The sequence below is a fragment of the Thermobia domestica genome, chromosome 1, assembly GCF_964235325.1.
Source record: "Thermobia domestica chromosome 1, izTheDome1.hap1.1, whole genome shotgun sequence".
In the NCBI taxonomy this organism is placed as follows: Eukaryota; Metazoa; Arthropoda; class Insecta; order Zygentoma; family Lepismatidae; genus Thermobia; species Thermobia domestica.
The window spans coordinates 97,089,393-97,114,112 of record NC_137454.1 but is presented as its reverse complement, the minus strand read 5'-3'; the positions used below and the strand labels follow the sequence as shown (position 1 = coordinate 97,114,112).

General features: G+C 36.5%; 1 protein-coding gene across 3 annotated transcripts in view; it reads right to left on the bottom strand.

The window, feature by feature from the left end:
- LOC145687578 (angio-associated migratory cell protein) overlaps nt 1-24,720 on the bottom strand; it is a 44,825-nt gene that overhangs the window by 4,638 nt on the left and 15,467 nt on the right. For all 3 annotated transcript variants that reach the window (XM_081761048.1, XM_081761043.1, XM_081761054.1), the window contains 5 exons: nt 18,467-18,594; nt 13,952-14,083; nt 9,196-9,340; nt 5,831-6,030; nt 2,049-2,195 (listed from right to left, as the gene is read on the bottom strand). In XM_081761048.1, coding sequence (XP_081617174.1) covers nt 2,049-2,195; nt 5,831-6,030; nt 9,196-9,340; nt 13,952-14,083; nt 18,467-18,594 — 752 coding nt within the window. The remainder of the gene's footprint in view (nt 1-2,048; nt 2,196-5,830; nt 6,031-9,195; nt 9,341-13,951; nt 14,084-18,466; nt 18,595-24,720) is intronic.

Below are 24,720 nucleotides of genomic sequence, written 5' to 3'. Positions count from 1 at the left end.
CTTGTTTTTTCCCCTTCTCCTTCATATGTATTTGTTTGTTTCCAGTTAGTGCCGGAACGGAAAGAAGGGACGTATCCTCACGCTCTCGTCCTGGTGTTCTTCAGCCATAACACCGGTGTCAAAATGCGCATTTTTTGAGCGAGACGCGGGATTCTGCACCCTATCTTGATGTTCCAATATAAGTACTTAAAAAAAACTGCCAACATTGCGCAAGCGTATACGGTATTTGCGATATTTATTATATTGCTAATGATCTCTAATGAACATTTTGATACTTGACAGTATAGCTACATAAAAGAATGACAGTCAGCCTTCGCCAAGCAATACTGGATAAACAAGCTAGAATCTGCCTTGAGAAAGAACATTCAGACACAAGACTTATTACGAGCTGTTTATTACTATTAATTATTATTATTATTACTGTAAGTTTCTTCCTGACTAAAAAGACAAAAAAAAAAAAAAAAAAAAAAGGATATGTACAACACAATCCTTTTGATATTCTTTGTTATTAATTAAACAGGAACTTGGTATGTACGGATCACTATGGACTACAGGTAGACAAAATAAAACTGCGCCGGAAAATAATTGTAATCCTGACACAAAACGTACCCTTTTTCATAACAGGAGAAATGTCCTTTACAGAAAATGCTGGAAAGTCACTGGTGACGTTGATGCAACAATCAGCTGCCATCACATGTCTGCGCATGCTCATCTCCCGCACGCTCTGTTCCAAGTTCTTTGCTGCGTCATTAAGTGTGAATAAGTGATAGGTGCAGACGTGTCTAGGAAGCAGCGGAATGCAACACAAAATGGTGCTCACGATAAAACAGCGCGTGTTCATTTTGAGTGTTATGCGAAGCACAATTCATACAAAACGTGCGAGACTGCACAAAAGTTTAAGAATGGAATTGTTTTGGCAAAACCTCCAGTGAAGTCTGCAATGCAAAACTTAGTGGCAAAATGGTGCGAAACGGGTTTTTGTAACGGATCAAAACCTTAACTATCCGAAAAGAGTTCGAACAACAAAAAACATTTCTTGAGTGAAGGAATGCTGGTACAAAGTCCAACGAAAAGCCGTTTATCTGTGCAAGTGGGAATTAAGATACCGTGGTCTCGAAACATTCTCAAAAAGGACCTAATTTTTGTCCGTACAAATTTACTGTTGTGCATTATTTAAAGCTCCAGACACACTTTCGCGTGTTGAGTTCCGCTGGCAGTATCTGAGTGAAGTGAAATCAGGGCTTTTGGATCCTCAGTTCGTCATATCTTCAGATGACTGGTTCAGCCTGTCAGGGTATGTAAACTCACAGAACATGCACCATTATGCATTAGAAAATCTCCATCATTATTTTGAAGAGCCGTTTCACAACCTCAAGATTATTGTTTGGTGCGCAAGGTCTAGTTTCCGCATCATAACACAATTCTTTCAACGAACTGTTAATGCATACCGGTATCTTCAGAATCAGTTTAATTCATTTGTGGATCAAATCAGAAGATAAACGACCGTATGGGTATTTACAGTAAGACAGGGCAACAGTACACACCACCTTGACAATGGATCAACTCAGAAGATAAACGACCGTATGGGTATTTACAGTAAGACAGGGCAATAGTACACACCACCTTGACAATCTTGTCACGAGTGCATATGTTCGGTGAGGAGAGGACAATCAGGAGAGGCAAAGTAATCTCCTGGCCACCTCGATCGCTTGATCTCTCTCCCTGTGGTTTTTAGCTAGGGTAAATTCAAGGGTCAGGTGTACTCACATAATCCCCACACATCGGAATAACTACAGCAAAACACTGAAAACGCTATTACTGCTATCCTTCAGGGAGATGCTATGCATGTCTCTTAGTTTGATAAATCGAGCACATCGCTGCATCGACGTCAACGGTGGCCATTTCCAGCAATTTCTATGACAGGCGGTTCTCCTGTTCATTAACAAGGGCCTTACGTGCCAGTCTTATAAATATTTTCCGGGCCAGTTATTTTTTCCTTGTATACGGAGTATATTATTAACCTCTCGAGTGTCAAAGAATGTACGTACCTGCTTTGAAATATCCCACACAATAAGTTCTCCCTCCAAAGTTCCAGTGGCAGCAAGGGAAAGAGATAAGTCTTGACAGAAGCCAACAGCCTCCACAGAATGTTTGTCTTCTTCATCTTCAGACGCACATGGCAGTACACACACAACCTACAACATACACATACTGATTTTGGTAAACAAAAATCGTACGAAAGACTTGGAACAGCATTTAGTTCACTAGTTTCAATATTTTACTAGTGACATCCATTTTTGTTGAGTATCAATCCTAATCGAAGACTGTAGTTGTACATCAAATACAGATTAAAAGGAAAATGGTAAAATATGCAGTAAAAATATATCATCAAACTGCAATATACTTCAATTTAGAGGTTTCATAAAAAATAAAATAAATAAATAAAATAATTGTTTAACTTGTTACAGCACACGGAATACACTTTAGAAAACAACATCATTTACCAATTCCGTTACTTAAATTTGAAACAAAATATGCATTTGGAAGTTCGCTGTAACTTACCTCTCTACCAAAAGAAGAGGTAAAGAACTTCGTACATGATAATTGTTTTCTGTACGTATCAAGCAACTTTGAACATGTGTATGTTATTGCACTGTACAGTGAACTTGATAAAAAATATGGTCAGTTAATGCTGACTTACCCAAATATGAGATGGACACCTAAAGTACGTGGTTTTGTTCTAAAGTCTACATTTTTTGTCATTTTAGGATAGCAACCGCGGCGTCGGATACCTCCATCCTTCATTTCTAAGCAGTGCAAGTTTTGTTTACCAGATGACTAAACGTGGAATTTTCGGTTGACGAGCAATGAGTAATTGTGAAATTCCTCAACGCAGCTGGACGATGTGCAATCAATATTTATCGCCAATTAGGGGATGTGTGTGGTGATAATTATCTTGCATAAAACACTGTTAGGAATTGAGTGCACGAGTTCAAAGCATGAAAGATGAGCAAAGGTCTGGACATCAAGAAAAATCAACTAACGCTAACATTTTGTCCATGTTGAAAATTTGATCATGGAAGATAGCCTTGTCATCATGCAGGAAATTTTGATGCACTAAGCCTAACAATGGTAATATAGAACGAGTAATTACAAAGGAACTGGACATAAGGAAAGTCCCTTTTCGCTGGGTTCCACGAATGCTTAATGGCGATTAAAAAGAGGCAAGGATTCAATCAAGTGTTGCAAATTTGACACGATTCAGAAGAGAAGGAACGCAATTCCCCGGAAAGCGTTGCGATAAAGGATGAATCACAGATTCCACTACTCAACTCAGAAACAAAAAGCCAGTCGATACAGTGGAAACACCAGTGACTGAAAAACGACCCCCTCCCCGCTCAAAAAAAAAAAAAAAAAAGTCAGGTGGTACCTAATGTGAAGGTACTGTACGCTATCCTCCGGGATTCCCAGGGAGTGATATTATCCTACCCGAAAGGTCATACAATTACGGGCGAGTATTTTCGTACACTTTTAGATACAGAATTTTTGTCAATATTGACTGAGAAACGACCACAAACGGCAATTTTATCCTCCACATAGACAATGGACCGTCACTTCGTGCTAAAGTTGTGACCTTATTCTTGGCTGACTACGGTATTTAACTTCTACTACACCCATCCTACTCACCAGATTTAGCTCTGAGTGACTTCTAGCTGTTCTCAAACCTCAAAAATTCTCTTCGTAGATGCCATTTTGCCACAAGATCATCGCTTGGAAGTGTTATTTTCCAGAGTCTGAAACATATCCCCGAAGTTGACTAGCCACATGTTACACAAAATGTATGGAGCGATGACAACTGTGTATCAATAAAAAGAGTTTGTTGAGAAATAGACACAGGGTAGTTCCTTGTATTTCTTTGTTCTTGTAAATTAGAACGAAACGACATTACTTTTAGTGTGCAACTACTACAGAGTACTTACAGAGTACTTATTTCTCACCATTCTGTACGTTTGAACTAAACGGTCAATGTGAACGAATCATTTATCGTGTAACGTGCAAGTTTTAGTATAATAATTTAATATTAATTTTAAAAAATCAACACCTTTATAACGAATATTATACATGAATTATATTTCTAATTCTTACGGTTTAAGGAAGCTACAGAAACAAAAATCCAGGCAACGGAAACTGTCCTGCCCTAATTCAATTTAGGTTAGCCACTTCCCTAAGATATTCTTTTATATGTCATCCTTCAATTTTCATTGAGGTTTACCATAAAGCTTCTTGGAGTTGTGGTGACTCAGTGGTAGTAAGCTCACTTCTGGCGCGCAGTGTCCCTGCCTTGATTCCAGCTCCCGCCAAATAGGCTTTGCGGTGGATAAACACCATACGCATGTGTCTTTTCAGGGTTCTCCTGTTTCCTCCCACTTTCGTCATTCAACCCTTATAAATCTCATAATCATATTCTCCCTTAGCCTCGGTGCAAAATCTGTGGGACGTTAACCTCACTCTCAAGCATATTTCCTTTGCGACCCGTGTCCTGTCTATCTTACGCATCTTGTATACTTGCTCGCATGATATATGGTGATGAGTACATATTGTACAGTTCTGGTTATATAAAATCCTCCATTCTCCCGTTTCTTTATTTAGTCTCGCTTCACATATTTTCCTCTAGTCCATGTTTCGAGCATTCCCGTTTGATTTTAGAATTTACTACTTACTGGAACATCTTGTGTGCGTGTATGTTTAACTTTCTTTCTGCGCACTAAGCTATGTACAGCGTGAATGTGATCCAATCCACATATACTCCATCTAGAAATCGAAGCAGAAACTTTCCCATGGTCAACGAGCAAAAAAATCACCCTTTCAGCACGAGAGAGCTCTCTAAAAATCATACTCGAAGCAAAGAAAGAAACAAATTCACATCTGGAGAAGCACATGTGGCTCTGTTGCCACTTCATGAGTATTTTGATGAGCCGCGCTCTGTAAATATCCTGTCTGACGAAAGGAGAGAACTTTTTTCTTGAGTTTATGAATGAAACAGAATTTATGTTTGTGCGCGTGTATGAGAGAGAAAGGAAAAATGAGGAACAGAGACGACACTTTACTACGATTGAAAGATTTTTTTTTTTTTTTTTTTGTAAAATAAAACAACGTTTAAAGCAACAAATTGAAAAAAAAAAAAAAAACGGAAAAAATGAACAATCGAAATAAAGGAATACAAATCACAATGTAGTTCGCCATAAGATTAGGCCAAACATTGATTGGTGCAAAATGGGACCTCATCGATTTCCACCTGGGGTAAAATGCTGAGCGCCATTAGCTGGAGCAAGCGTATTATCCACGTCTCCGAGTGTATTAGGTGTACTGAGAGCAACAGTATCCAAAGTTTTTAAGTTAGTTTGGAGTTTAACGTCCCTTTAAGCATTGGGAGAGGCTATGAGACGTGGACTAAAAGCTGAACGTGAGATTCGAACTACATGAAATTCCATCGGGACTCCATAAACTTCATGAACCGGGGTCTCCCGAGTCAAAGAATCACCCGCTAACCATATACCTATACATTGCTTTCGTAAGACGTAAAATGCAAATACTATGTATCCGATGTAGATTTTCTAAAAACCTTTGTATGGATTTTTTGCTTTCCTCTATATATGGGCAAGACCAAATATTACGTTTATTATTAACTTCTTTCTCTACACTAAAGGATATTTGGTTTTATTATGAGCACAACCTTGACATCGTTAAGCATATATTTGTATTTCTATCTTTTGTAACGCCTGAACACATAGACCAAATATATAAAGGAAAAATGTATGACAATTTTTACCTTTCCAGTCTGGGTCTTCAGTATTGCAGCGTTTCCATCAATACCACCAGTAATAATTAGATTATTGTCAGTGTGACAGTCTATACTCGTAAGAGCACTTTTGTGAGCCTGGCCACTGGGGAACTGATGTTTCACTGTTGCTTCCTTCAAATCAAACACTTTAATTGTCCCATCGGAATATCCAACTGTAGCTCGTCTACCTGAAATTTAGAGTACAAGACCAGTTCTAGGACACTGCTTCAATACACAATATTAAAAGCCAATAGTATCTACTCAGTGCAAACTAAATACAGTTTATATACAAAGAGGAAAAACTGAATGACGGGACCGACATTTGAACCCACATCTCCGACTTACTGTGCTGATGTGTTACTCAACTATCAGAGGTGTTCAATAATAAAGACATTCAGCCGTTAAAACAAAAAACAAAACAATCCATGTGATCTGAGTATAGACTGCTTCAGTATAGACTTCAAGCTCATAGATGTTCTGAGAGCAGACTGAGTAGCGTAGTGGTCAATGCATCAGCACGGTAAGCCAGAGAACTAGGTTCGGTTCTCTATCCATTAACGTATTTTTCACTCATTGTATTCACACCACCTATGGAGGAAGTGGTGTAATTTAAAAGCTGTTATTTCTTCTGTTTTTGATATATATAATTACAGCTGACTCAAAATATGACTAAGTTCAGATGACAATTACAACAGTAAAAATTAAGCAAAGCTATTTTCAGAAATTTTTTAGATGTGGAACAACTAATAGGGAACAGGGAGGATATGATAGAACTACGTAGTGATGCAAATTCTGTTAGTACCTGTTGACAAGAATTTTAAACTTCAACGGATAGCAGTGGAGAACGGATGTCACTATGTGTTGGGCTGTGGTAGAAAAGTGAATTAAAAGGCGGGTCTATTGGAGGGAGGTCTTTACGAAGTACTTCCGCATTAGATGGACAAATCACCATTTGAATTCTTCAATACTCTGCAAAGTTTAAGATCAGCACAATGTTTGCCTATCGGGTCAATAGATAATGTGAAACACAGACCACTGAAGACTACCTCAGGAAAGGCCGACCACACAGCGTGTGAAGACAAAAATCGTATTTGAAGAAATTCTGTCAGGAAACAAGTAGTGACGGCTTGTAAGCTAAACATTTTTAAAATGTCGATATCTCATGTGTTGAGAAGTCACTGGCGAAATATTGGTTACTTCCTCACTTTATAGCTTAAGGTCCAGAGGGACTAAAAATCATGGGCTCTTTAGTATTACGCAAAGAGTGGTCACAAAAGGACTCTTTTTACTAATGAAAAGATTTTCACACTTGAGGAATCTTTCAACTGTCAAAATGACAGGATGTAAGCCTCCACATATCCCAGGGCATTCCTTCTTAAAAAAAAAAAGGGAGGGGGCTCTGAGAAGCCATTATTCATCCCGATTCAATTATGGTTTCCTGTGGGGTATTGTACAATGGCACACTCCACTTGTGAAAATGGTGCTAAAACGTCAACCAAGGTGTAAAAAGAAATAAGTTAGAGCCTACTGTGTAAGTTTTCACAATCACCGTGTTCCATAATGAGCCTTGAAACTTCCAGCAGGACTCAGTACCTGCCACAAAACAAGGATAACACAGTAGCTTCTGGAGAATGTACCTTATTTCATCTCACCAACTGATTGGCCCTCCATCAGCCCCAACCCACTGAACTATTTGAACAAGTTGTGTCATCAGTGCTCTTTTTAAAGCAGTGGCCGATTTTACGTGTGTGCCGCGATTAACTTAAGATTTGTCCATTTCCAGGAATGATTGGTGCGCTGAGCTGGTAATATCTGTAAGTCTCTCAGATACAAATATTAAATTAGCTTTCAGGCTCTTCCCGTATGTTATTAAGGACGAAGAAACGCGAATTTCTGAAAAGGAATTAAAAGAAAGCAATACAAAAAATGAAAGCATGAAAAGAATATTTCTTCTTAATCTGTGCCCAATGTACTCTTTAACTATCGCAAATCACCTTTATAATTTCACTGCTAGTGCACATTTTCCATACTCAATATCTTCCTTTTAACTCATATCATAAACGTAACTTGAAACATCCTTCATAATTCTATATCTTATTTACACATGCTACTTTCCTAACTACATACAGGACATTCTCATATTTGTGAGCACTTTCAGCCCAATCCTATTTCCAACACGCCCTTCATGATCAGAATGGACATAATCAAATGTCACATCAAGTCAAATACTCAGCTGAAAATGATGATAAGGAGCACTGTTCTTTTACCGATTTGATTTAGGATTTAGATTTATGGGCTTTCGGCACCTAAGGCCATTTAGCCCTTCACGATTTGAGGGATGACGTCCGGCAAGCACACAATCCGGGAAAGGGAAGAAAGAAAAGATTGGGGAAGGAAGGAAGCGGCCTGGGACCTATAAGTTAGGTACTACCCCAGCATTTGCCTGGTGTGAATGAGGAAAACCCAGGAAAACCTCATTCAGGGTGACTGGCCTGAAAAATCGTGTTACACTTTTTCGACCGCGTGCCCCCACCGGGAATCGAACCCGGGACCGCTCGCACTTTTACAGATTTGAGTCTCAGAAGAGTTGTATTTGTGTCCTTCCTTCACTGAGACAATCTATCCTGGCGATTTCCAGTGAGAGCTCATGCAGTTGAGATTCCACGTTAAACTGTGGGTCCACGCCTCATATAGATTCGTTGCTGAAAGGGATGCTATACCTCAATTCAACCAATCTACCCAAAACAAAAGGAATATCAATACTGAAGTAATTTAAATGAAAATATAACTTTAATTGTGGAAACAAAAAATTTTTTGTTTGTCCTAACTATTAGTATGTGTATACCTAAGTAGATATGAAACTTCTTTATATTCGTGATACATGAAATTTAACTTGGAATTTGAATACAATTTGCTGCTGAAAGAATTAAAAAATGATCTACAGGGAATAGTAACCTTCTCTGCTGATCTAGTGGCTAGCGTTTGCGCTTTTGATGCACGTGGTCCCAGGTTCGATTCCTGGTGAATGGCATTTTATTTTTCATTACCGAGAATAGTAAAACAAAACAAAAAGGTAAAAAAAAAAAAAAATGAAAACGGGGATTAGTACGTTAGTAATGATAACAGTGAAATGCACAAATTTGAATATAATGTAAATGGAAGAAATCAATCACATGTGAATGATATGAATTGAAGGGCAAGGAACGAATCAGAATGATTAATGTTATTGAAAGTAAAGAAATATCTATGTTGACTAACACAAGAATGAAAGACAAGTATACAGAAGCACACGAACATTTATTTTCAGAAGTTAATAAGAACGGATTTCATATATATCTATAATGAAAACTTACCATCAGGCATAATCACACCGCACTCGGATCTCTCGCCGTGGCCTTGAAGTACTTTGCAATCGCCACTAGGAACTTTCCACATATATACTTCTCCAGGAACAGTCCCACCGAGTAGAACATGGGCACCATGATGCCATTTCAACCACTGAATACAAAATAAAAGTAAAATATGAATACTTATTTATTACAGCATCAATATTTGTTACAGTAACACAGGTTCACTCTAACTGATTGTAAATGCACTCAGAATGACTACCAAAGTAAACTTTAGAAGAGAATCTGTATGGAATCTGTGATCCTTTTTATACTCTTTAGAATGAACACACCTTACAAACAGCTACAAAGTTAATACAAGTTCAGCAATTGCTAAGTACTACACAGAAATAAACTATTTGAGAACAATACTATTGTATGAAACTTATTATCCTTTTCATATTTTTAATTCTTTTTAACATATTATCTACTCAAACTATACAACAACTCTGGTATCTCTGTAGATTATTATCTACTTATCTACAAAAAATAATACCGGTAACAAACCAAACACGGTATACTGGAGCCACAAAGAACAGTGATAAACGAACTTCGGGAAAAAGTACACAAATACAAATACAGTACAATCGTGTAAAATTGATTCAAATGTAAACTTTTCCGCGGCTCAACGTGTATTGTACTAATTTTAGCGGCCCATACCGGTAATTTGCATATTTATGAGCCTTCATATATCCGGAATTCAATCAATATCCTACTATAACGCTCGGACACATAATTGCTTTTAATTTCTTTACATGTAGCTGGACACGAATGTGGTCATATGCAAAACAAATTGGATAAAGTACTGCTTCTCTGACGCGTTGCCCACCCCGGCCGCCATCTTGGATCTGCCATATTGGATTCAACTTTCGGTTTTTCAAATGGGAATTGGTGCATGTGATACGTCAAATTCTTATAAAATTGGTGTAGTGAGTTTTACCGCAGCTTGTATTGTTTGAAGGTATTGCATGTTAAATGTCAAATGCTTCACGAATATTGAACCAAATAGAAAGTTGTGCAGGGCCCCGTGTTTATATGTAATCTTTTACGCAATTTATCATTGACGAAATATTCTTTGAACGTAGATGCATACAGACACACAAACGTCAATACGAAAATGGTAGGTCTTCACACAAATCTGGGCATATCTGGATTTACATTAGGAATTTTGACCTACTACAATACTTCCTTGCTATAATATAACATGGAAGTAATAACTTCCTTTCTATAATATAACATGGAAGTAATAACAATCACTCACAGAAATATAATAAGGTTATGGCACCAATGTTGTAAAGAGTTTGTTTATACCACCGTATTTTTCCAGTTAGAAATTGTTTTTCAACATCAAAAACGCAAGCTTAACTGATATTCCTCTGCAATGGCTATTCGCGAAGTGCCTGGAGGTATTTAACATGCAATACCTTCCAAACGGTACAAGCTACGGTAAACTTCACTACACCAGTGAATTTCAGAGAAAATTGCACATGAATTGGATGTATCACTTGCACTTATTCCCATTTGAAAAAACGAAAGTTGAATTTAATATGACGGATCCAAGATGGTGGACGTGGTAAGTAACATGTGTCAGAGAAGCAGTACTTGATCCAACTTGTTTTGCATATGCCCACATTCATGTCCAGCTACATGTAAAGAAACTAAAAGCAATTTTGTGTCCGAGTGTTATAGAAGTATATGATTGAATTACGGATACATGAAGCCCCATAAATATGCAAATTACCGGTATGGGCCGCTAAAATTAGTACAATATCATTGGGCCGCGGAGAAGTTTACATTTGAATCAATTTTACACGAATCCCGAGGGGACACTTCGCGAATGTACCTTGTTAGATTCAATATTCTAATTAAATGCTAATTTTTTATTAACGGGACAAATTCAAAGGTCTGTACTGAAAATGTATGTGCTTTTTGTGTACTACTACACCAAGAATATAACAAAATATTACTTATACATTTTCTTAAATTAAATATACGAACATGGAGAAAAATGTTTAGTTGTTGCAAAGTTATGCTTTACTTATGCATTACAATGCGGAACAGGATTTTATTTGAGGTAGAGAGGAGACTAAAAATAGTATCGCGAATTTATTTCAAATAAAAAAAATGGAGGTATAAGTAGTACACATTGCACCGAAAAGATCAACCAGCAAAGGGACCAAAAGGTCATGAAAATTTCCTAGAAGGTTAAAACTCAAAATTAACCAAAATTCCACTAAATAAAGATTCAAATTTACCAAAATCCAGCTTCAGTAAATATCCCCCTTTTATTTTATTGATCTATTTTCTTTTTTACAAATTATACACAAAATTAATTATGGTAATTAAATTTATACTTGTATAGTATTTTTCATAGTACTTAATTAAACTGTTTATATTTAATTTCAGTAATTTACAAAAACCCTTGTAGTACGTTGCTCTTCTGTTATGACGGTTAATATCTGGATTGATTACGAATTATATGACCTCGTGATGGTACATCATCACTAGGAAATAGATGAAAAATATTTCCGTTAGAAACTAACAAACACCAATTTGGAGAAAAAATCGCTTTACTGGCAAAAACTCCCTTTGAGCACCCTCATCAACAATGAAAAATGAAATGCAATTTCTAGTTTTACGTCACTCGCTATCTCCTTTACGCTAAAGAAGACGAATGATTAACACATTGATTGCAAACTAGAAAAAAATCTTTTCCCGAGATCCACGGTGTTTTAATACGAGAATAGATTAAAAGCTTGTAAAACGACATTGATTTATTTATTGTTGTTATTGTTGTATGTCGGCAAATATCCAACTGCCGGATTTTGTTCAAGGGCCACCCATCAGATTACATAAATGTTAGAACATGGTAGCATGGGTCATTCCATGTGAAATCAACCAAGCCCAAAACCTCATGGTGTCAGATTTCGATGAAACTTGGTGTACATGTAGGCCCCTATAAGAGATGATCATGCACCAAATTATAGCCCTGTACCCCTGTAGTTTCAGAGTACATGGTAGTAAAAAAAATAGACAAATTTGATGTATTTTGTAGAACCCTGTTAGCTTCAATTGGCCATATCTCCCGTAAATATTGAGCTACAGAGAAAAATAATATACCATTTTGAAGAGGAAAGAATAGGCTACAAGATATGTCAGGAACATTTATTTGAAATTCAATATCATTTTTCGGGAAAATGTTTGGATCAGTGATATCTCAGAAAGTGCCCATTTGATTTCCTTGAAATTGGGTACCAAGGTAGCCCCATATGTCCAGCATAAGTGTACCAAATGTCAACTTGGGCCAAGAATGGGCCTGGAGCCTACAATGATTTTCGTGTGACCATGTCGGAAGAGACACCTGGGATGCCAATGTGGCAATTTGCCAATTTGTCAGTACTGGTGAAGTAAGGTATAACTGACCTAGCAGTAATGTTTTCTGGTGCAATCTGTAATTCAATAATCCTGTGGAGATCTTCGGAACATGCCATTACGTACGCCAGCTGCTCTGGAACGGTGCCTACTTAGTTCCTTCCTGCACTTGTTGCACAACTTGCTCAGACTCTGAGCTTTGAGTTGAGGAGCCAGTTCTGCCATCCACGCCTCCACCGGGCGAAGTCCAACCATTTATCTTACTGCTATGACTGCCAAATGCATTGGCACAGTAGAGGCGTGGCAATGCTGACACAGTGAAATCACCTAAACAGCAATGTACTTTTTGAATGCACACAGTTACAGGTAATGCTGCACCTGGATCAAGGGACTATCCACTACTGGCACTCGGAAATATGCTGTATCGTCACTGTGATCCCACTAGCTATGCTTGAACACAATATAGACACTTGCAGCTAGACTACTTGTTCAGTCTAGAGAAAAGAGATTACTGACATGCAGTCCCCATGTCCTCTGCTTTTATACCGGTAACGATCTTTCCAGAATGTCCCAGACGGTTCTAGAACCTTCTAGAATGTTTCAGACGGTTCTAAAAATTTCTATAAAGGTAACCAAGAAAGTTCTGTTGCTTTTTCACCCACTACCTACGAACATCGATATGTCGCCTAACACGTATCTGGAAGATCAAAAATAGTCCCCATCAGCATCGACGACCTTCTGCCAACGTTCTGGAAGGTCATGGATTCCATCGCGGTAGAACTTGGTGGGCCGTGAAGCGAAGAAGGTTTGAAGTGCATTTTGGATTAGTGGGGATTTGAACTGGCGCTCTCTAAGCTGACTGTGCAAGGAAGGACCAGGTGATAATCGGACAGTGGAATGTCCGGGGAGTATGGCGGATGTAATAGTGTTTCCCATCCAAGGCGCAGAAGGGATCATTCTAGCTACGTGAAGCTTAGCGTTGTCCTGCAACAGAGGACCCCTTTGCGATTCAGAAGTGCTGGCTCTAGAGTTTTTCTTGAACATGACTCAACCGCTGACAGTACACAGTTGCATTGATGCTCTGACCAGCTGGTAGCAGTTCCCGATGCACGATGCCACGAGCAGTCCACCAAAAACAAAAGAGAACCTTCTTCTGTTGCAGTGCTGGTTTCGGCTGTTTTGGAAGTTTATTGGATGCTAACCAATGATGACGGCGCCGTGGAGTTTTGCAAAGGACCCAAGCGGAGAACTGGAAAAACTCACGGTCACGATCTCACCCATCAAATCACTAATAATAGTAACACTAATTGTTTTTCTTGAATCAAGTAGTTAGTTTCCTAAACTTACTAACCGAAAGGTCATCTGTCGAAAAATCCCATACTAAGTTTCCCGTTGACATTTTCCACACTTGGATAACTCCACTCATATCACCAGTTGCCACCAGGGATCCATCATGACTGAAGGAGGCACTGATAACGGAATCCTAAAAGAAAAATCAGAACAGGAAATTAGATAAATAAAAATATATTAAAATCATTGATCAATTTTGCCCCCTTTTGTTTTAGAGTCGGGAGAAGTAAAACGGTGGTAACAGTGAAAATGAATCCATGATAATGATGGTGCCATGAAGTAAGTCAGTTTTCGTTTGAAAACAGAAATTTTATATTACAAAAATATGGTATTTAATGTCTTATCTCTGTCATTTATGTATAGCACCGTACGATATTGATGCAAATCAAGAAAGGGAAGTGAGAGTTTCGCCAATAAAGAAGGCTTGATAGTAGATGTATTTAAGGATATAAATCATACTGGAAGAATCGCTACTAGCTGAAAGGTTTTTTTTTTTTTTTTTTTTTTTTTTGATCGTATAGAGAATCAAGGGATCAGATCACAGATATCCTTATAGCTCAAATTCCTAATTTAACTGTTCCAAAACACACAACTCATTACGATAGTACATTTGACCACACCTTCAGCGTATCATGTCTTCAGTGTTCCTCCGAAAGATATGGGAAAACACATTACTTTCCTATTCACAACCCCCTCCCCCCCTCGATCTGAAATGTCTGTAATATCTTGCCTTACTATACACACTCCGTTACCCATTTTTTTAAAAAAAAGAAAAAATCTTCGCCAATTTATTATTATTATTATTATTATTATTATTATTATTATTATTATTATTATTATTATTATTATTATTATTATTATTACAGAGTGTCCAACATACAATGCAACCCGGAGTTTGGGATAGTAGAACTTTTGAACCGGAAGCGGTACTCAATGGTTATGCCTTGTTCATGCATATATTTTTGAACTAGGAAGCAACGATTGAAGTACACTAGGAACCACATAGTGCTGCCAGATGTAACCGAAGGTGTAAATCAATTTTTTTACAAGTCCCATAAATTGACTCATAACTCATACGTATGGATGTTCTATCGTTAATTTTCACTTTATATAATTGGAGTAGCTTGGAAACTATGGAATGGAAAAAAGAATTTTTCATTTCCACTGATAACTAATCGGATGAGGGCTCCGTAAGGGTTACTAGGGAAAACGTAGATTTCATAAATTAACATTCTGAATTGGCAACAGAAATAATGGAACTCCAACGGCGAGGCAGATATGAAGTGATGTATATCAGAAAAAAGCACAAGAATTAGGACGGAAAGCTAACAGAAGTATACGCACGTTTGGAATCGAACATCAACAAGGTTATGTAGTCACTGACCATCATAGAATCATTACAATCTGAGAGAAATACATACAGGATTTGTATGACCAGAGGAACTGTCCCAAAGATATTGCGATCGAAGCAGAAGAAGTGGATGATGAAGAAGAAGGATCCAGTATATTGAAAAGTGAAGTAGTACAAGCCATCATGCGAAGGAAGAAGGCCTACTGGAGACAATGATACCAGCATATCTGCTCAAGGAATTGGGAGACACTGTAATGGAAGTACTGATTTGTACGTGAGTGGAAAAGCTGGCCAAAGTATTTTCTTGATGTTACAATGGTCGCATTACCCAAGAAAAAATAAGTAAAGAAGTGCAGTGATCACACAACCATTAGCTTTATTTCCCACACTGGTAAAATCATTGCGTGCCTACTGAATAGACGGCTGGAAAGTAAGATAGAAAAGGTGTTGGAGGAAGATCAATTTGGATTCCGGACATAAAAAGGCACCAGAGATGCTATTGGGTTAAGAATTATATCAGAACAAGTTTTTGACGTAAAGAAAGAGATGTGTTTGCTTCATCGGCTGGCAAAATGCTTTTGTCCGAGTCAATTGGACCGAACTTCTGAAAATATTTAAAACAAATCGGGGCCAACTGGAGAGAACGACGACTCCTTCGTAACCTGTACATAGGATAAAAGTAATGCTGTGCTTGAATCAAGGAGAAATTAATAGTGTTGAGGTTGGAAGAGGAGGAGTCAGCAAAGAGGTAGTATGTCACCTGAATTGTTCAACATTTACAGCGAATATATTAATAAAAGTAGGAAACTTTTTTTTAAATACACATCAGATCCTTTGAATTCAGTAACATACAAGGAGTGAAAAAATGAATGCTGGACCGCGACTCGAACCCGAGGTCTTCGGTATACCGTGCCGAAGTGTTAACCACTACGCTACCCAATCCGCTTCTCAGAACAGCTACACCCTCTCTCACTCCTGAAGTCGGTGCTCTCCTCTCGGACCACATGGCTTATACCACAGCCTACAGCAGGGCCAACAAGAGATCTCTGAAGTTTCTTACCACATGCGGAGGAAAAATGCTACTTTGGTGCTAGTGTTACCAACCATGGTCACTTTGTCTTACATCATTAATTAAATTGCCATTTTAGATTCACCGAAAAAGCCTTGATACGTGAGTAGTGGGAACGCCGCCGCGAGGTGTCAGAGACCTCTTGCTGGCTTCTCTATAGCTACTGTGCCTGGACAGTCCAATGTCCATATATTGAGAACATCATTCTGATGGTTGTGATACCATATAATGAAAGGGACAAACCACCGGAATTTTTTACACACCAGATCCTTTGTAAGTACGAATTCAATAACATACAGAGTGGAAAAAAAAAAATCAGTTGTTTCTTCCTTTCATTAATATATGATATCACAACCGACAAAAAAGTGTTTTCAATATATGGACATTGAATTGTCCATGTGGTACTAGCCATATGGACTGAGTGGAGAGCACCGACTTCAGGAGTGAGAGAGTTTGTGGTTGTTCTGGGAAGCGGACTGGGTAGCGTAGAGGTTAACGCATCAGTACGGTGTGCCTAAGATCCTGGGTTCGAATTCCGGTCCAGTCATTCACTTTTTACTCTTTGTGTGTTATTTATAGTGAATCTTTAATGAAGGATGCATGAATCGGAATTAGAGATATCAAGATTTAGAGAGCTTCGAAATGTGGTGTTAGAGAAAAACGTAGAAGATAAAATGGACGGAGAGAGTAACAAACGAAGATGTTATAAAACGGGTAGGAGAGAACGCTTTCAGCTTGCATTCTTCGTAGGAAGGCCAATTGGATTCGACACATCTTACGAAGAAATTGTCTTCTTTACACCGCCGTAGACGAAAAGATAGAAAGAAAGCGAGGAGTAGGAAAAACAAGAACATAACTGAACGATGATTTGAAAATGGAAAAAACTATTGGGAGTTAAAAGAGGAAGCTGCAGATCGAGAAAAATGGATGGAAGAAACATTTCCAAGTCCGAACCTAAGGAGGAAGAAGAAAAAAAAAAAATCAATCCCAAAACCTGCCAACACGCAGAATACTTAATAATAATAATTTAAATTATTGTTTATTCGCTATTTTTGTTAATTTCTTCACTTCGCTCCCCTGTACTCCTACTGTCCTAGACCCAACCGCCACATTAATCTTTTCCTTCCTCCATTAAACTCTTATCTATTTACAATTCGATAACATCAGGTGCCCATATAACCCTGCATTTCAATATGGCATCCACCTCGACGATTCTCATTTTTTTCACTGCTCCTTTGTTTAGCCTTGACTTTTTTCCTTCTACATCTGATGAAATGTTTCAGCGAAAGGACTCATAGTATTATGATTATATTTCCATTATTTTCTGGTAATTAACTTGATTATATAAAATCAAGTTAACATATATATATATATATATATATATATATATATATATACACGTCAATCAACTACTACGATGAATGTTATTAAAACGGATTCTATCTATTATGTAAAAATACCTTGATCAACATTTAAAACCTACCCTGCAATTATTTATTTTCAATTTCTCAATACCGTGATTCAAATTTTTACAAATGATTTGAGACACCTGCAAGTGGGGAAAAATCTCCTGTATTCTCCACATGTATGTTGGGCTTGTCATGTCTGTATAAATACGGTTGCATTGACAAACGCCTCGTATACACTATAGAAAACAGATCAATAAAAGAAAATTTTTGTGCTAACAATGTTATTCTTAAATTTTTCAGGGATGATAGACAGTCTCTTATATTATACATAAAATTTAATGAAATTGATCATTAACGCCGGACATAGTATTAATTATTGACAGAGAATTATTCTGAATATGTAATTAGTTTAGAAGCAGAAGATCAGGTTCCAATCTCCGTGAATCCAGGTTCTAAATTTTCTTGAACGTTACGAACCTCGAAGCATTAAAATGAACATTTTAAAAATGTAAGTAACTGATAGTATTTTAAAATTTATTCTTATTTCAAAACTATTGCAGAATTATCAAGAAAGATTTCAATTACATTTCTTACTGGCATTCACTATGGAATATACAAGAAGAAACAAATAAAATATTGAAAAATACATTACTGTCTTGTCATTAATATTACATCGCGCAAATTTACCTTATGGCCTGAGCAGCTGAGAACCACTTCTCCGGTTTGAATATCCCACACATAAGCTTTCTCATCTTCGCCTCCAGTCACAGCTAGCTTCCCTGATTTTGGATCAAGATGGCAGCTGAATACTGAACCTATGGGAAATGAATAAGGAATTACTATCTACAATTTCAAAATATCAGTTCTCCAAAATAGAGTGGGTTATAAAGTTTACATTAAAAACAGATAAGGGAATCAAAGTTATCTTCTGAGTGTATTATTTAATTTGGGCCGTAGTAACATAATCAACCAAAAACACTTTTCTAATCCACAGTGAATTTCTGTTATTTATATACCCTTAATATTTTTATATGTATTGACTTTATATGTATACATTTTCCTTTACCAAATGCATTTTTTGCCTTCCTGAGAATTTTCAGATAGACGTCTTTCTTTTATTAGAAAAAATGCACAAAATTTCAATGAGAAACATTCGGCACAAATGTACACTTCTTGTGAAATAAAAGTGTGCTAATATAAAAATCTGTATTTCTTACTTTTATAATTAAAATTTTTGATTTTTATTACTCAAGCTTTTCACTGTTCTTTTATTACGCTTTGTCATACCACTATCGTAATCGCATTTAATTTCAGACTCCAAGCGAAAATTTTGATTAACGAATACTGTTTCAAATATATAAAACTTTTCTCTGTGTTTATAGACAATTTTAATCTTAGTTTAATGTTTTTCCCGAAATTTTCTTAACTCTGAATGATAAAACATGGATATAGCGGAGAAAAATAAATTTTAACAGTCTTATTTTGTAACTTAAGATATGACTGCTTTCTGAGCAATTGAATCTCGGGTAATTTGTAAATTAAATTTATTTCCTTGTGAAAGTTCTTATCTAAGATTATCAATCTATATGCTCCTGTAAGTTTATGCGTACCTTAAATTTTATTAAATTTGAATAAGCTCATCTTTTATGAAACAAAATTTGTTAGAAGTGTGATTCCTGTGAATAGTTGATATGAATTATTTGTTTTTCCTGTGAAAGTTATATCCAAGCAACCCAACGTTACTCTTTACATTGAATCTAATTTTTACATCATAATAAACTTTGAAAGAACAAACTACAATTATTGTTCATTTTTATAAATAATTAACTTGCCATCTCCCATATGCATTTCATAAAAATTGCATTAATATGAGTTGAATTATGTTTCTTGCGTACAATATCGAAGTTCAGTTTAGTTTAAATACAACGACAGGTAAATATGCAAACAAGTGATGATGAAAGCATGAATAAAACAAAGATAATGGGAATAAAATGGGAAAACTATACAAAAATCCAAAACAATGTTGTCTTCTGTAAGCTCACATACTCTGGGATCGAATCAGGACGCGTTCGCATCAGCACAAGTAATACATCAGTAATTATTTTTCACATATATATATATATTCGGTTACCGAAGGTCTCAGAGGAGATCGATATAATGCATGAATAGTCAGGAAATTATTAATAATCGGATACAAAGGTAGATTACTATTTATTTGCTATGTATCCTAAAGCGTCCATCAGCAAACAACACGCGATTTTTTGTTACCACACGGTAGAAGTTCATAAATATGCAAGTGAACGAAGATATTGATTTTCATTAAATTGTTAATTATGAAAATAGCCGCTTAATTTCCCAGTCCAACGTACAATAGAACTCCTGGCTCAGACGCCTCGGAATCAGAAAAATCTTGGAACAGCAAAAACTCACAAAAGCCTTATTTCGCGATAGGGTCCTATAGAGTACTTAACTTTCTTCTACTGGCTACGGCATATAACAGACAAGTACGTACTGGAACAAAATGGCAGTAAGATAGCGCAGAGTACAGACATACTACACACAAGACAATAAGTCAGTTCAACAGTGTCGGATGTACTTTGATTAAGTGAACAATCCTGTCAACTATATTTCACAGTTAAATTATAGCTGCATTTAGTGCTGATGTTACAAATATTAAATATGGTAGCAAATGGTATAATACAGTAGCCAATAATTGTAACGAACGCACAAAGCAGACTTTCTCAAAGAACGCCTCAGCAGCATTTTGCCCTAATTGGGATGATGACTGTACTTCAAGGGTCTTCAATACGTTCACCCCACTTCCCCATCTCTTAAACAAATTAGTGAAAATCTTGAAGACAATAAAGAACATATCACACAGGGTGTCTGCTATTTCAGAAAAATAAAATTCCCTGACTTTTTCAGGTTTTCCAGACCAAAACAAAAAATTTTGCAGACTATATTTCAGTGAAATTAAGTAACCGCAATTCTCTAAACACTTGTAGTTTTATAATATCTATTCTCTTAATTGCGACTGCTGTTATAAAAATACCACGCTAAAGTAAGTATCTATCTATTCCTGGTAAGAACAATATTGTTAAATATATTTTTTGATGGTCTCCCATTTCCTCTTATAGCCATTCCTCTCCGCTCCTTGTACTTGTGAGATACACTCAGTTACATGAACTGATACAAGTGATTTACTTCTATTAGATTTTTTATTATTCCAGGACATGGAGTAGGGCTAATACATACACGACAATACACACAGATATATGGATTTACACAGAATCTTCTTACAAATATGCAAACAATCCCTCCGAAAACGAAGGATATCCAGTTCATATAACTTCTCTGATTTTAATGCTGTATGTGTTGCAAATTCGACATCAATCTGCTTAGCCGACCACAGATCCTTACTACCATCTTCTAGGCAACCTTTCATCAGGCCTTCAGAACTTCAATCACAATGGATTTTAACAAATCTAATCATAAGGGACTTCAGAAGTTTTAGTATTTCATCATAAAGAAAAGCAAGTGTTGGTGAGTCTGACTGAAATTTTGTAAGAAAAGGTTGAATGTCTGACGCAACGGTTTGGAAGAAAGCTAATTTAGCTCCAAGCAAAAATCACACATGATTTAACCATTTTAAAGCTGTCACAAGATGGTTCTCAATTACTACCTGAAACTGAATCGACATACTTTTTCAAGTGTGGTAATAATCGCTTAGCTCTGTCTACTACACGTTTTCTATCCATCCAATCGGGTAGAATTTTTCAGGAAACACAGATGATTCATAGTCCTGTGCATTTAGGCTTGAGCCTGGACAAAAATAATAACAAAGCGAAACTACTTGGGATAGTTCAGTATGCTTTCCAGTATATATTCCGAAAATTCCCACTTTCTCCCACCTTGGGAAAATCCGCCATCTTGGATTCAATATGGCGACCAGACCGAAACATTGACTTACATTTAAATGGCAATATCAACTCACAGAATTAAGCTAGAAACTTCATTTTTGTGTCAGTTTGAATATAATAGTATAGACTAACGAATGCAAGTTTGCATCATTCTATATATTGCATCAATATTGAAAAATGGCGGACATTACGTAAAAAATATAGTTATTCTCATTTTACAATAATGTTTTATTGGCATATAACTCAGAAACTAACCAAGATATTAAAACACGCCTCGAAATAAACGTGATAGAGCATAATTGAAACTTTCAAACGATGCAACTTACGTCGATCTATCTTAAAAAGTAAGGAAACTAGTGGAATTTTTGTGACACTGGGTTGCAATTTTCGGCACATTATTCTCAGGTGCCTGCTTTAATGGTTTCGTATGCACTTACATGTCTCATGTATCTGACTTGTGATACTTGCTTAAGGTTCTTAGAGCATAAAAAATATTTAGTCAGATTACTTAATATGGTCAGTAAGTCCGCCATTTTTGATTCAATATGGCGGTTAGATGAAGAAGCCAATGTAACACTTAGACAGCAATATCTTATTACAGAAGTAAGCTTGATACTTCGTTCTTTTCGTCAATTTCTAGATAATAGTTATTTCCTTCTTACCTATCGTTGCCATATTAAAATATGACCTTCACTGTTCTAAAAGAGTATTTTTTTTTTCTGATTTTTATTTCTAAATGCTGCATGAATGGCAAGTAAATTTGAAACTACAATGATCAAGGAACATTTATGCAAATATACCAAATTTTTGTAAACTGCACACTTGGTAACTTAAAATTTAACGGAAAATATAACTTTCTTGCAAAACAGTAACAGAGTAACTACGCTAGTCTATACAAATATATATTTTGTGGAAATTACGTTTGTTGATTACAACATACAACACAACGCTAAATAAGGAATATTGTATGTGAATTTTTGTAAAGAATTGTGTGTATGATCTTGCGAATTATGCAAATCAACACAGATCCTATATTGAAAGGATCTTCTATACCATCTTCATCTACTGAAGTCAAACTGTTATTGTAACCATGTCCTGTACACAATCCACACATGTTGGACCTGTACACTATTTCTGCATTCACAATTATTATTATTACATTCTATTACATTATTTTATACAGTTACAAGATAATAGGCGAATAAGATTTCGTGGAGTAGGTTCTTTCGCAGTTGGTATTGGATTTAACTTTACATCGTAATATTTCCATCCCCATTGCGTGGAATGTAGATTTATTCCCTTCCACTGTTGAACTTGTAAGAAAATTCTTAATGAATATTGTATTGCTGAGCCTGAGGTAGGTGGAAAAGTAGCTAGACTGAAATTTCTACTTGTAACACTCTGTTTCATTGCAGTTTTCAAGTAGAGCTTGCACTGATTCAGGTTATCAGTAACTTTTCTAGTGTATACTATCCAAAGAAACTTTTTTCCATCCTCTGCAATATCATTCGGTGACGACTGTTCTTCGTTAAAAAGAGTAACTTTCGTTCGTAGTACTGAATCATTCATAAGCTTATGAAATCTTTGGCTTTCCCTCTATTCCATACAGAGCCAAAGTAGTATCACATCCCGTTGCAGCATGGAGAAAAACCATGAAGTCCTTCATCTGACCCAAAGATTATTGAAGTGCTTTGCTACTGTATATTCTCTGAGGATATTTCCCCTTGCTTGGGGCAAACATGTAAATGTCATTATGAGAAGAAACATGCGCAATTAATAAAACTTACTGTAATCTTGAAACACAACTGTCACATCCATATCGTAATAGCTTATAATGTATGTAACATATTTCTTCACAATTTTTTTATATGTTTGATTTTCTTGACAAACTGTTGTAAGCAATAAATATCCTCCATCGATGGTGTAACTCTCAAAATGGACACAGGAAAACTACGCTTTGGCTTTGAATAACTCTCCAGGACTGGGATGAGAGCAGATTTTCTCTATCCTTCTCTGAGAATACATTCTTCAAAAAGTGCTGAAGACCAAGTTGCAAGCTGGAATTGAAGATATAGTGCAAATTGTTCATCAGGGTGCACAACGCAGAGAATGTGATGAAAACGCTGGGTAGAATTAGCAACTACGACGCCTTCACTGATTTCCATACCTTTTGTCATAATTCCAAAAGTGTTGACCGTGCCTTTCTCTTAAGATGAATACTGTTAAATGATTTTAAAGTCATGGATTTCACATATTCATGGAGGCCAACTTATTTAGCCGAATCACAGTTTATACCAATTAGCAACCAATCCATTAGCAAGAGACAATAAATCAGGCAAATCTTTATGGGAGGGATTGTATACGTACAACCACTTCATCATCGGAGTTCTACGTGCTGATCTAAAGTAGAATGTAACACTTTACAACTTTTTCTGTTATGAGCAACCTTAGTTATAGCTAACGTAGAGTTTATTCATCTAGCAACTGTGGACTTACTTAACTTTCGTCCATGGCTCAATCCGCCAATGGATTTCATCGAGCTCATAAGAAACTGCTCAATGATCACGTCTGACCAAGTTTTACAGTCCAATATTTATCTGTTCTTCTTATAGTAAAATAGGAACTCCTTACAAATTTTATGTATTCAATAGGAGGCTTTTTGTATTCTAAAGCCACTGTGCGCTGCAAATAAATATGTGTTGTCTTTGGATAGTTCAAATGCCCTGCCGCATAATAATAATAATAAATAATAATAATAATAAAAGCGACATAATTTGAATGTAATGTAAGTAAAGACTCGAATCACCAGCATGTTCTGTAATAATATAAAGTCGCACAATTTATACAAGATGGTAATATTGAACCTATAATTTTTAAGTTCGAATGTGAGTTGTCAGTTGATCTACTTTTTGATAGAATCAAGTAAGAACTGTCTGAGTATTTGTGTTTTCACTGACAGAACTTGGAAGCAATTATACATCCATAATAATAAATAAATATAGCATCCAACTGATGCTTGAT